We start from the raw sequence: 13,583 nt of genomic DNA on the forward strand, positions 1-13,583 counted from the left end.
AACATCATACATACTGCCTAACAATAAACCAGGTAAAACAATGGATAATAAAATGGTGATCATGCTTTTGAGATTTTCCATTGAGCCGTTAATGGAGGGACCAGTTCCCTTGCACTGTTTGTCCACGTTATGTCCTCAAGATAATAACTCAGAGCTGCTTCTTGTTCCAGGGACACCAGCAAGTTTCTAGCATTTCATCTAAATTACAGTGAATACCATCGGGAGTTTAAGGTTAAGAAGAGGGGATGTTCAACGAGATCTGGGTGTCCTAGTGCATCAGTCACTGAAAGGAAGCATGCAGGTACAGCAGGCAGTGAAGAAAGCCAATGGAATGTTGGCCTTCGTAACAAGAGGAGTTGAGTACAGGAGCAAAGAGGTCCTTCTACAGTTGTACCGGGCCCTGGTGAGACCGCACCTGGAGTACTGTGTGCAGTTTTGGTCTCCAAATTTGAGGAAGGATATTCTTGCTATTGAGGGCGTGCAGCGTAGGTTCACTAGGTTGATTCCCGGAATGGCGGGACTGTCGTATGTTGAAAGGCTGGAACAATTAGGCTTGTATACACTGGAATTTAGAAGGATGAGGGGGGATCTTATTGAAACATATAAGATAATTAGGGGATTGGACACATTAGAGGCAGGAAACGTTCCCAATGTTGGGGGAGTCCAGAACAAGGGGCCACAGTTTAAGAATAAGGGGTAGGCCATTTAGAACGGAGATGAGGAAGAACTTTTTCAGTCAGAGAGTGGTGAAGGTGTGGAATTCTCTGCCTCAGAAGGCAGTGGAGGCCAGTTCGTTGGATGCTTTCAAGAGAGAGCTGGATAGAGCTCTTAAGGATAGCGGAGTGAGGGGGTATGGGGAGAAGGCAGGAACGGGGTACTGATTGAGAGTGATCAGCCATGATCGCATTGAATGGCGGTGCTGGCTCGAAGGGCTGAATGGCCTACTCCTGCACCTATTGTCTATTGTCTATTGTCTATTGTTAATCTCAGCTGCAATTTCCCATGTAGATGCCTGGAAAATAATCTGCATGGGTAATTTTCTCTATTACATATTAAACTCTGTGCTCCAGTACAATGCTACTTACAGCAGGTGCTTCAAAGCACGTGCTTCTACAAAATCCCCCACATCAATTGCAGAATAAGTTAAAGCCAACTTATGCACAAGTTTGTGCAACTTTCACAAGGTTTGAATTTGGACAGACTGAAACGGGAGTATTCAGAAGGGAGTACAATACTAGAAATACTTAAATTCAATATTAAATCTGGATGGCTGACCAAAGTTGTGGTGATGTTCCTCCAAATTACTTTGGGCCTCTTTTATAACAGCTCAGAAGAGCAGATAGACAGGCAGGTCGGCGGGGGGGGGGGGGGGGGTGGGTGGGATGGGATGAAGAGCTAAAGTAATCAACAGAAGCTCAGGATGAATGCAAGTATGCCATGTGGCAGTCATCCAGCCTGTGTTCAGTTTCTCAATTACACAGGAGGCCACACTGTGAACACCCAATGCAGTAGATTAGATTGGAAGAAGTATAACTGAATCACTGCCTCACAAAGACGTGAAACCTGGCAAATCTGCAGGTTTTCGATTTGTCTTTAAATCTGTCCTTTTGATCTTGATACGAATGCACTCCACTTTTCCCCCCAAAGTAAATAAATGGAAGTAAAAACATTTATTCACAGCAGCATAAATGTTAGCAACTGCACGAAACATTAATCATTAGGACAGGCTGATGTAGTTCAAATAGCTAATTTACAATAAGGATCCATCACAAAGACTGGAATAAAGCACGCTATTTTCTGGATGGTCATTTACAGCAATGAAAAAAACATAACGAATACTTTAAAGGCACTAAAAAAGGTCTTGTACAAGTGAGACAGCAGCACAATGCTTTGAAGCTCAGTGAGAGACTAGGCATGGAGAATGTTTCCCACTCACACTCATGCTGGGAGGGTTGGGGAAACAGGAAAGAAAAATGAATACGATGGTGTCAAGTTAGGAGGAGGGGGAGTTCAACGAGATCTGGGTGTCCTAGTGCATCAGTCAATGAAAGGAAGCATGCAGGTTCAGCAGGCAGTGAAGAAAGCCAATGGAATGTTGGCCTTCGTAGCAAGAGGAGTTGAGTATAGGAGCAAAGAGGTCCTTCTACAGTTGTACCGGGCCCTGGTGAGACCGCACCTGGAGTACTGTGTGCAGTTTTGGTCTCCAAATTTGAGGAAGGATGTTCTTGCTATGGAGGGCGTGCAGCGTAGGTTCACTAGGTTAATTCCCGGAATGGCGGGACTGTCGTATGTTGAAAGGCTGGAGCGATTGGGCTTGTATACACTGGAATTTAGAAGGATGAGGGGGGATCTTATTGAAACATATAAGATAATTAGGGGATTGGACACATTAGAGGCAGATAACATGTTCCCAATGTTGGGGGAGTCCAGAACAAGGGGCCACAGTTTGAGAATAAGGGGTAGGCCATTTAGAACGGAGATGAGGAAGAACGTTTTCAGTCAGAGGGTGGTGAAGGTGTGGAATTCTCTGCCTCAGAAGGCAGTGGAGGCCAGTTCGTTGGATGCTTTCAAGAGAGAGCTGGATAGAGCTCTTAAGGATAGCGGAGTGAGGGGGTATGGGGAGAAGGCAGGAACGGGGTACTGATTGAGAGTGATCAGCCATGATCGCATTGAATGGCGGTGCTGGCTCGAAGGGCTGAATGGCCTACTCCTGCACCTATTGTCTATTGTCTATTGAAACCATGCACTCCTGCAGTCTATGATGAAGATATCACCGTCCATACAAAAGAAGAATTATAAAACATATTAGACCAAGTGGACCCATTGGGCCCAAACCTCTCCTGCATTGGTGCAGCACCCTCTCCTCCCCCCTCCCCTCTCCTCCCCCCTCCCCTCCCTCCCGCCTCCCTCCCTCCCCCCCTCACTCTATCTCCCTCAACCCCCTTATCCTCCCTCAACCCCCCATATCCTCCCCCCTCCCTAGTAGATTTAAACTTAAAAATGTGAATAACTTTAAAAATATAACACCGATTTCAATTAAACCTTCCATTAGTAGCAATGGGATGACGGTGAGTAAGGTGGGCCTAAAACTGTCACGCGATCGTGTACCGTTTTGGCTGCAGTTCAGGAACAAACAAACGAGAGTTTTAGTATATAGATGAAGAGCTTGCTTAAATATCAGAAGAATGCATTTTTTAAAAATATGGGCAAGGATCAGGGTTGCAACAGGAGATTTTAAATTCAGGAGGTTCTCAGTAGGTCAGCATCTGTGGAGAGGGAAATGGAGTTTACATTTCAGATCAATGACTTTGCATTTTGCGAAGTGTGAGAAAACAAGCATATTTTAACTTGCAAAGAAGGGATCGAGGAGGAAAGAATAAAAGGACAGTCCGCGATATACAGTATGATGGAGACCAAGAGAATCCAAAAGACAAATTGTGTTGGTGTCACCTACAAGATACCAGTGTACACCTATTTATTCACAAAATGCTGGAGTAACTCAGCAGGTCAGGCAGCATCTCAGGAGAGAAGGAATGGGTGACGTTTCGGGTCGAGGCCCTTCTTCATTCCTTCTCTCCTGAGATGCTGCCTGACCTGCTGAGTTACTCCAGCATTTTGTGAATAAATACCTTCGATTTGTACCAGCATCTGCAGTTATTTTCTTATACTTAGTGTACACCTATTGTTAGGAGTCGGGAAGTCATGATGCAATTTTACAGGACTTTGGGTAGGCCGTATTTGGTGTATTGCATGCAGTTATGATTGCCCCATTACAGAAGGAAGGATGTGGAGGCATTGGAAAGATTGAAGAGGAGGCTTACCATCATGATGTCTGGATTAAGGACTATTAGGTACAGGGAGTGGTTGGACAGACTTAGATTGTTTTCCCTGGAACACCGGAGATTGTGGGGAGACCTGGCAGAAATATGTTGGATGAGAACGTACATGGCAAGGTGAGCAAGCTTGCAGATGATGCAAAAGTGGGTGGTATTGCAAACAGGGAAGATGGGTGTGAAACATTGCAGCAGGATCTTGATCGATTGGCCAGGTGGGCGGAGGAATGGTTGATGGAATTTAATACAGAGAAACGCGAGGTGCTGCATTTTGGGAAGTCTAACATGGGCAGGATCTACACAGTGAATGGTAGGGCTCTGGGGAGTGTTGTACAGCAGAGGGAGGGATCCAAGTGTGCACCTTGAAGGTGGTGTCACAGGCAGATAGGGTGGTCAAAAAGGTGTTTGGCACATTGGCTTCATCAGTTAGAGTATTGAGTATAGAAGTTGGGAGGTCATGTTGCAGTTGTATACAACGTTGGTGAGGCCACATTTAGCATATTGTGTTCAGTTCCAGGCACCATGTTATAGGAAAGAAGTTGTCAAGCTGGAAAAGGTACAAAGAATATTTACGAGGATGTTGCCAGGACTCGAGTAACAGAGCTTATAGGGAGAGGTTAAGTAGGCTGGGACACTATTCCTATGAGTGCAGGAGGATGAGGGGGGATCTTATAGAGGTATATAAAATCATGAGAGGAATAGATCAGGTAACCCAAGAGTCTCTTGCTCAGTGTTGGGGAAATCAAGAACCAGAGGATAGAGGTTTAAGGTGAGGGGGAAAAGATTTAATAGGAATCTGTTCACACAAAGGGTGGTGGGTGTACGAAACAAGCTGCCAGAGGAGGTGGTTGAGGCAAGGACTATCGCAACGTTTAAGAAACAATGAGACAGGTACATGGATAGGGCAGGTTTAGAGGGAAATGGGCCAAGCGCAGGCAGATGGGACAGTGTAGCTGGGACGTTGCGAGTTGGGCTGAAGGGCCTGTTCTCACGCTATATGACTCTAGATAAAATTATGGGAGGCATAAATAGGGTAGACAGTCTCAACCTATTTACCGGGATGGAAAAATCAAATAGTAGAGAACATACCATAAAGGTGAGAGGGGCAAAGTTTAAAGGAGACGCGCGGAGTAATTTTTTTTACACTGTGTGTGGCGAGTGGCTGGGATATGCTGCCGGGGGTGGTGGTGGAGGAGGCAGATACAATAGTGACATTTAAGAGACTTTTGAATCGGCGTATGGATATGCAGGGAATGGAGGGATATGGATTATGTGCAGTGCAGATAAGAGTTGGTCTTGGCATCATGTTCAGTGCAGATATTGTGGGCCAAAGTGCCTGTTCGGTCGGGGCCTTGTGGGTAGAAGCTCGGGTCGGGCGAAGCGGCCGACGGAGCCCGCGGCTGGGGCCCGGGTCGGCACCACGGAGGCGTGAGGTGGGGCGTCGACAGTGGTGAGGCCCTGGCGGCGGCAGCGGTGAAGCCTCGTGCCGATGGGGCCTCGGCGGTGATGAAGCCTCGCGGCGGCGCCAATGCCTCGCAGGTCGACGAGAGCGTGGAGGACAACCGTGAGGAGGGGAGGGGAAGAACAATGGAGGACCCAGCGTGAGGGGGCCGCTGTGGGGGGGGGGGGGGGGAAGATGACCGCACTCATCTTCCTCTTTTGACAGCTCCTCCAGACAGATAAGCTACGATTAACACTCATGAATCACTCTGTCCGAGACAACGCTAACAGCAACTGGATCAACCCGAGATTCTCAGCCTTCACCTCATCACAGGCGTTCTTTTTGTTCTTTCCCTTCTCTGCAACCGAAAACACACTTGATTTTGCACTTTTCCAGTTCTGATCCAGGTCACGGATTGGAAACATCAACTCTGTGAAACATCATCTCTACGCAGATGCTACCTGTTCAACCTCTCCAGTATTTTCTGGTATTATTGCAGAATCCCAAGATCCCCCTTTTGATTTTATATTAAACTTTGGAACTTTCCCACAAGTCTACTACAGAAGGCACTTACCACTGATGAGCACGCTGTGCACTTATCAAACGCTAGACTTGCTGGGAGGACATTGTCAAACCTCGACAAGAAGCCACGGATCTGCAAGAGAGGGATTATTAGTTGCTGGTGTAAAGGTTGGTTGGCTGATATTACTTGTTCCTGCCACCATTGAATCAACTGCTGGAGATTCAAATGGTCAGGGTTGGCGTTTTGTTTTATCGCTATCAAGCTCCCAGTTCTCCCCGTATCCTTTAATACTCCAGTTTTCCAGTGAACTGCTTAATTGCTTATCATGAATTATTATTGCAAAGGTGACACCCGCCTCTCAGTTGGTAGCCCTCAGAAAGCTGTGGGTTCAAGTTACAGTCCAGAGACTTAAGTGCAAAAACCCCATCAAGGGAGTGCAACATCGTCAAATATTCCATTTTTTGAACGGGACATTATTCCTGTCTACACTTGAGGATAATGTTAAAGTTCCCATCCCATTATCTTCGCAAAGTGCAAGACATCTGTCCTGAATAAAATGTGTCCTTCACTTCACGTGGCCAAAGCCGATTATCTGGTCACTATCACTTGCTTGTGGGAGCTTGCAGGATGCAAACTGACAGACATGTTTCTTTCATTACAAGAGTGATCACAGTTCAAAAGATTCCCATTTGTAAAAGTACATGCAAGGCGATATATGAATGCAACTCGATTTTTTAGTAGTTAGTTGTCGTCAATTCTTGGTCTCCAGTGAAAGTGGAATAATTTCCCCCAACATGGTTTTCGTAATCTGATGAATAAACACCATTCTTAAAACTGTAACCCTGTGAATTTAATAGAGTCATAGAGTTGTACAGCAATACAATACATAAACAGGCCTTTCATCCCACTGCGTCTATACTGATCGTCATACCCATTTAAACTAATCTCAGTTGCCTTCATTAATTCCACATTCCTCCAAGTCTTGCTGAATCAAGTATCTGCCCAGGTGTCTCTTTAGTATTGTTAGGGTTCCTGCCTCCACTATTCTCTCCTAGTAGCTCATTCCAGATACAATTACTTTTGTGTGTGAAAAATGTACCCTTCAGATCCCTTTTAAACCTTCTCTCTCTCTCTCTCTCTCTCTCTCTCTCTCTCTCTCTAACATTAAACCTATGGCCTCTAATTTTAGACACTCTTGCCATGGGACATTGGGCTATCTCTCTTACACATGCTTCTCATAGAGAAACTACAATTATACATTTTCTATAGTTTTTCTAATCTTCTAATACTGCATCCCATATTATTACAGATTTAGCCTCATATATGATGTTGTGCAAGTTCCTCACATCCTGCTTTTCTTGACTAGTACGGGTGTCAATGGTTATGGGGAGAAGGCAGGAGAATGGGTTTGAGAGGGAACGACAGCCATGATTTGATGACGGAGTAGGCTCTATGGGCCGAATGGCCTAATTCTGCTCCTATGAACTTTTGTATTTCCCTCAGATACAAAACCATGAATCGGGCAACCACACGCGCATTAGTATCCTGCTGTCCTCACATCAATGAATAAACATGCCAAGTGCATGAATCCACCTCCTTCTTACACTCCAAACTTGCAGCGCCAAATATATTTGCTTGATTGCGGTGCCACCTAGAGTCAGGAGCTTTTACTGCCATCAGAGGTGCTAAATGCCTATTTATTACTTTAAACATTCTCAATGATTACAGGGTTAAACACTTAACTGAACAATAAGTAAAGATTTCCTGCTGCAATGGCGATATGATAGCAGTGCCAAGGGAATTAAATACAACGGAAGATAATCAAGGAATATAAATCAAGCATAAAAAGAGTAGAAAAGAACCACAGTTAAACCATCTGTAGAACAGTCTGCCTGGGCCTACGCGATCTCCTGGTTGCTCAACACTAAACTCCCCCTCCCATTCTCACACTGACCTTTCTGTCCTAGGCCTCCTCCACTGTCAGAGTGAGGCCAAATGCAAATTGGAGGAACAGCACCTCATATTTCGCTTGGGCAGCTTACAACCCAACGGTATGAATTGATTTTTCTCACTTCAAGTAACCTTTGCTTTTCCTCTCTCACTGTCCCACCCCCACCCTAGTTCTCCTACTAGTTTCACAGACCTGATTAATTATGCTGTTTGTATGCCTTGTTGTCACCTTCCTCTCATCCAACAATGAACCATTGTACATTTCCTTGATTACCGTCTGCTTTGATCTTTTCTTTACACACTTTACATGACTTTTTTTTTACACATTTTACATGTTCTTTGTACCCTTCCATATCTCGTTTCCCTCTCCCTTGACGACAGGTGCTGGCTGTACGTTGTTTGTACATGTGTAGGAAGCAGGCGCAGGTGCTGGTTTAAACCGAAGAGAACCACAAAATGCTGGAGTACCTCGGCGGGACAGGCAGCATCTCTGGAGAGAAGGAATGGGTGACTCTTCTGAAAAACATCACCTATTCCTTCTCTCCAGAGATGCTGCCTGTCCCACTGAGTTACTCCAGCATTTTGTCTTTCTTCGGTGTAAACCAGCATCTGCACTTCCTTCCTACGCAATGTAAATGTTTGGCCTGTTTATTCACAAGTTGTTGTTTTTTTCTTATAGACTTTTAGCATTGTTCACAAGTGGATCAAAGAGCTTCTATCCCAGCATCAGAATGGGTTCAATCACCATTGGACAGTTCAGTGGGAGCTGGGTAGATATCTATAATTATGTACATGGTGGTTTCCTGACTTCAACCGGGTTGCCATAGGAACACAGTGGCGGACAATTGCCCTGCATAAAAGAGGTGAGGGAAGGGAAGAAACATCCTGTAACACCATGGTATCTATGTTGTTGCAGGTTGCAGACTTGGATGGACAGAAGCCAGCCCATCCATCTCAGTTCTAGGTCAGGATAGTTTACAGCTTGGAATGATGATTAAAAAGGTACTGTGGATGGGGGGGAAGGGGAAAAACCCCAAATATTTCATTACATAAAACTTATTTTAAAAGACTGTTCTTACCCCTTTGTTAAAATCTCTAAATAGTGCTCCTAGCTATTGCATTCATATGCTAAGCATTGGATTCTTCCAAGCATAAATTACTTGATTGGCACGCAGAATGCCAGGGATAGGTGCCAATTATAGAGTCGGCTGAATGCCTCAATGGAGTCCCTCAGGACACAAATTACAGTTTCTTTCATCTATCCTCATCGTTGGCGTCTCTTCTGCATCCTCTCTGTGGCTTTGACATCTTTCCGGAAGCAAGCCGCTCAAAAGCGGGATGGAAGAAAACATGAAAGTTAACTGCGACCCAGGATAAATAAAAAATCAAACACAAAAGGCAGAATTAAAGGTGCCCTACAAAATACGGAAAATAAAGATCTCATATTTTTCATGGAATACTAAGGCATTGGAAGAGAGGATCAAGGAGGAAGAGAATCTAAAAATAGATTTTTACAAATAAGATGGGGAAGGCGTGGAATGGTTTGAAAGTATCACTGTGTGTATTAAAGACCTGTCAATTTTACACTCGATATGGGGAATGTGACTGGGGAATGTACCATCGTGGATAGAGTGACTGAGCAGTTGAACAAAAAGTTTGCACTCATTTGTGGAAGGCAAGGAATGTCACCCTATTCCAATGGAAATTTTGCTTTTTTTTGGGACAACACCAACAAAGTGGACCGTTCAGTATCTATGGGTGTGGTCTCCATGGACTTCAGGAAGTTTGATATAGCTGTAGACATGAATGGAACAAGTGTATCCCTGTAGGAGTTTAGGGGATGAAGGAGAGTGCTTAAGAAGGAAGCCAGGGTGCAGAAATAGCTCCGGCAGATAAAATTAAGGAGAATCCAAAGGGAATTTTATCAGCACTTTAAGGGAAAGAGGGTAACTTGAGAGAGAATAGTTCCTCTCTGAAACCAAAGCTGTAGGAGATTGGCAATGTCCTCAGTTAATATTTCTCCTCTGCTTTTCCCAGGGAGAAGGACATGAAGGTTGGGGAACTAGGGAATAGTTAATGGAGATGCTTTGAGGAGTGTTCGTATTACAGTCGAGGAGGTGCTGAACGTCCTAAGGCGCATGAAAATGGATAAATCCCCTGGGCCTGATCTGAAATATTAAAAGTTTTGTCAAGGAGCTGGCATCCCGTGTCTTATAAGAGGAAATGAAGAAAAATCGGCAGAGAGGTTTAGAGCAGTAATTACAGCATTGTTCCAGCGGATGTTTGTGAGGCTGCATTCAGAGTTCTGTGTTCAGTTTTGGTCACCCTGCTATAGGAAGGATGTCATTAAGCTGGAAAGAGAAGATTTACGCAAATGTTGCCAGGACTTAAGGGGCTGAGCTGGAGAGACAGGTTGGGCAGGCTAAGACTTGATTCTTTGGAGCACAAGGAACAAAGGGGTGATCTCATACAAGTGTATGAACTCATGAGGGGAAGAGATGGTGCGAATGCACAGGGACTTTTACCCAGGGTAGGGGAATCAAGAATAGGAGGACAGACGTTTAAGGTGAGAGGAGCAAGACATAATAGCAATCTGAGGGGAAACTTTTCCGCTCAGAGATTCGAGGATATATGGAGCAAACTGCTAGAAGAGGTAGTTGAGACAGGTACAACGTCTGAAGAAGGGTCTTGACCGAAATGTCATTTCTTCTATCGAGAGAAGCTTCCTGTCCCACTGAGTTACTCCAAAACTATAAAAGACACTTGGACAGGTACATGGGTGGGAGGGGCTTACAGGGATATGGGCCAGACGTGGACAAATGGGACTATCTAAGATGGGGCACCTTGGTCGGCAAGGAAAGGTTGGGTCAAGGGCCTGTTTCCATGCTGTATCTCTAAACTAAACTGTTCTCCTACACCTTGTGAGGCTTTACCTGGACAACTTAAAGTAGATCATTGCACTGCACCTTAATCCACAATTACATACAGGTGATGCAATCCTAAAATGTAGAGCACGCTCATTTAGACGTTCGACAAGGAGGAACCTTTTCACAATACCCTGAAACCCACCACATCAAATACCCGGTTGCTGCATCAATTAAAATATTAATTGTTGATACTTTCAAGAGCAACATGAGCAAATGTTTAGTAGAAATGGCGTCACGATGATGGGTCAATATTAGGCCAATGGAGGCAGAGCAGCCACTGGACGGAAGGACAAAAAAGACGCAAAGTACTGAACTGTCTCCCAGTTTCTATTAACCAAGCACGTTCAGACCGTGGTGTTAAATATTAGGCGTAAAATCACAGAATGTTATGGCGTGCTATTTTAATGATTCATCAAGGTTTCCCTGAAAAGGAAAGTCATGTCAAAAATAAGTTATGAACATTTTCCAAAAAGTCAAATTGTGGGCATGAATGTCCTGTTACTAATACACTGCAAGAGAGAGGTGGGCCTATGAGATGACTCACCTGATGAGGGACAAGTCCAAGAGATGTCGGAGGTTCATTCAGTCGATCATCACTGCTGCTGGCTACTGCATACCCACTGCAAATTCAAAACAAAGCTAGCAAGTGGAACTAATAAAAATACTACCTGCCTTAAGGCATGGCTCATTAAAACAAATACGAGATAAAAAGCAACAAAACTACAGATTACTCAATAAACTCCAACATCTCAAGCTTGGAGATTCAGCCTTCACCTCAAATCGTCCATCATACCCTCCATTAGCAGAATAACTGCCCTCTTCCCTTTAAATCTCTCCCTCCATATAAACTTCCCTAGCACTGAACATACCATTTGTCCCAACCTCACCATTCCCATCATCTCAGTCATCAATGGAGTTATTCTCCAATAACTTCCTTAATTGCTTCTCACCCCAAATCCACTTTCTCCCTCAAAACATACTTCCTTCTGTGTATCCAAGAAGTTTCTTCAAATTTATGTCCAGAGCCAGAGGTTACCATCTGAAAATCAGAAGTTGACCAGGACTCGGTCAGAAATTTCTTCAGCCAGAGGCTAGTAAACTTTGGAATTATTGACTCAAGAGGCTAAGGGACCTCAGTTATGAAGAACATTCTAAACTGAAAAAAATAAGCTACTAAAGGAACTTAGTGGGTCAGGCAGCATCTGTGGAGGAAAATGCAGACCGGTTTGGGTCGGGACCTTTCTTCAGTGTGATGGAGCAGAGGGGAGAAAGCTGGTAGAAAGAGGGGAGGGGAAGGGATGGTCTAAGAGGTGGATCTGGGCGGAGGGGTTGAATGTCAGATAAGAAAGGTGGGGAAGAGAAGGGTGGAGAGTGTCACCAATAGATCTTTGAAATTTGAGGGAGTTAAGGGATAGGGAGTTAATAGAAAAGTGACACAGAGCTAAAACATCAGCCATTGTCTTCCTCGATAGAACAGCAGACATGAGCCGCTAAATGGCCACTTCTGCTTCTGTTCCAAATTATCTTTTTGTTGCAGCTACCAACTTTCTCACCTGAAACTTTGCTTTCATCTTATGACTCGCTAACAAACTATTTAAAATAATGGAGCTCTCTCACAAATTGGATGCAGTCCAATGTAGCACTCATCCGTGCTCCCTTAAATCTAAAGGTTGAAGGCTATTCACTGCCAAATGTGGTTGGACTTTTGCAAATCACTTCTGCGCCTTGCTCTCATCTGCCAAAACTATTCATGAATTACTCTGCAATGCAAAGACAGCTCTGGTTTCCTTTTGAGTGCAAACTTTCTCTATAAAGTCCTCTTGTTTGTCTCTTTTCCTTTCACCACCAATAGTAAGAGCAGGCTTCTCCAGCTCTTATCCTAAAAACCTGTCTCCAAACTCACCTCATTCTGTCCCATTGCCTCTCGTGCTTTCCCAACGCATCTTCCTCCTTCTCCATATTACAATTTATAACCTACCTGATGTCAGCCAACATTCTTTCCTGGGCCTCAAATTGGTTAATATCACTCAGTGCTCTGTTAAAGTTCTCCTCTTTCAAATATGTTGTCAGCGGTCTCTTCACCAATCAACCATCTTTACAAAACATTCTCATCTCCAGAGAAGCACAGCGTTCTTGTAACTCAGCAGATCAGGCAGCATCTCCGGATGACATAGATAGGAGATGTTTCGGGTTAGGACCCTTCTTCAATCTAGTCTTCAAAAAGGAAATGTCACCCATTCCATGTCCTCCAAAGATGCAGCCTGACCTGCTGAGTCACTCCAGCACCTTGTGCTTTCCACCCCACCCCCTGCATAAATCAGCATCTGCAGTTCCCTGTGTCTACACTCCCTCCCCAATTTCCCTTTCCTCTCCTTATTTCTTGAACAGGCGGCAACCTCTCAAATTGATGTCCAATATCCTCAGAATTAAATATCTGAGTCCGGTTAATTCTGCTGTCACAACTCAAAATATATCATTGTTGAATGTAACGTGATTGTAACAAAATCAAATCAACTCCCCCATCTATGTTTTCAAATGTCTCCACAAATCCATCTTGTCCTTCCTTTGTATTCACCTCCAATTTATAATGACCTAGATATTTGCCCCCCCCCCCCCCCCCCCCCCCCCTTCAATTCAAGCCTCTTAAATTATTCCCCAAATTCTTTGTTCTAGAATTGATAATCATGTTTTGTCAAATTCCTCAGTGCTCCAATCCCTTCTCTCAAACTCTCTGCCCATTAAACTTTATTTCCTCTTTTAAGACACTGGACAAATCCTTTGATCATCTCATCTAAAATTTTCTCCAGTAGTTTATGGTGAAGTTTGCTTGAAATGCTGTGAAGCATCTTAGATTTTTATCAAGCCTTTAAAGTACAAAGCATCCCAAGTAAATGTGCAAAAGCTAAATA

The 13,583-nt window shown here is 44.3% G+C and overlaps 1 protein-coding gene across 1 annotated transcript in view; it reads right to left on the minus strand.

Annotated features, from left to right (window-relative positions):
- atg7 (ATG7 autophagy related 7 homolog (S. cerevisiae)) overlaps positions 1-13,583 on the minus strand; it is a 183,452-nt gene that overhangs the window by 95,332 nt on the left and 74,537 nt on the right. Inside the window, exons 15-16 of the mRNA XM_078413787.1 lie at positions 11,219-11,294; positions 5,849-5,929 (exon numbers count right to left, since the gene is read on the minus strand). Coding sequence (XP_078269913.1) covers positions 5,849-5,929; positions 11,219-11,294 — 157 coding nt within the window. The remainder of the gene's footprint in view (positions 1-5,848; positions 5,930-11,218; positions 11,295-13,583) is intronic.

Source organism: Rhinoraja longicauda, chromosome 17, assembly GCF_053455715.1.
Source record: "Rhinoraja longicauda isolate Sanriku21f chromosome 17, sRhiLon1.1, whole genome shotgun sequence".
Lineage (NCBI taxonomy): Eukaryota > Metazoa > Chordata > Chondrichthyes > Rajiformes > Arhynchobatidae > Rhinoraja > Rhinoraja longicauda.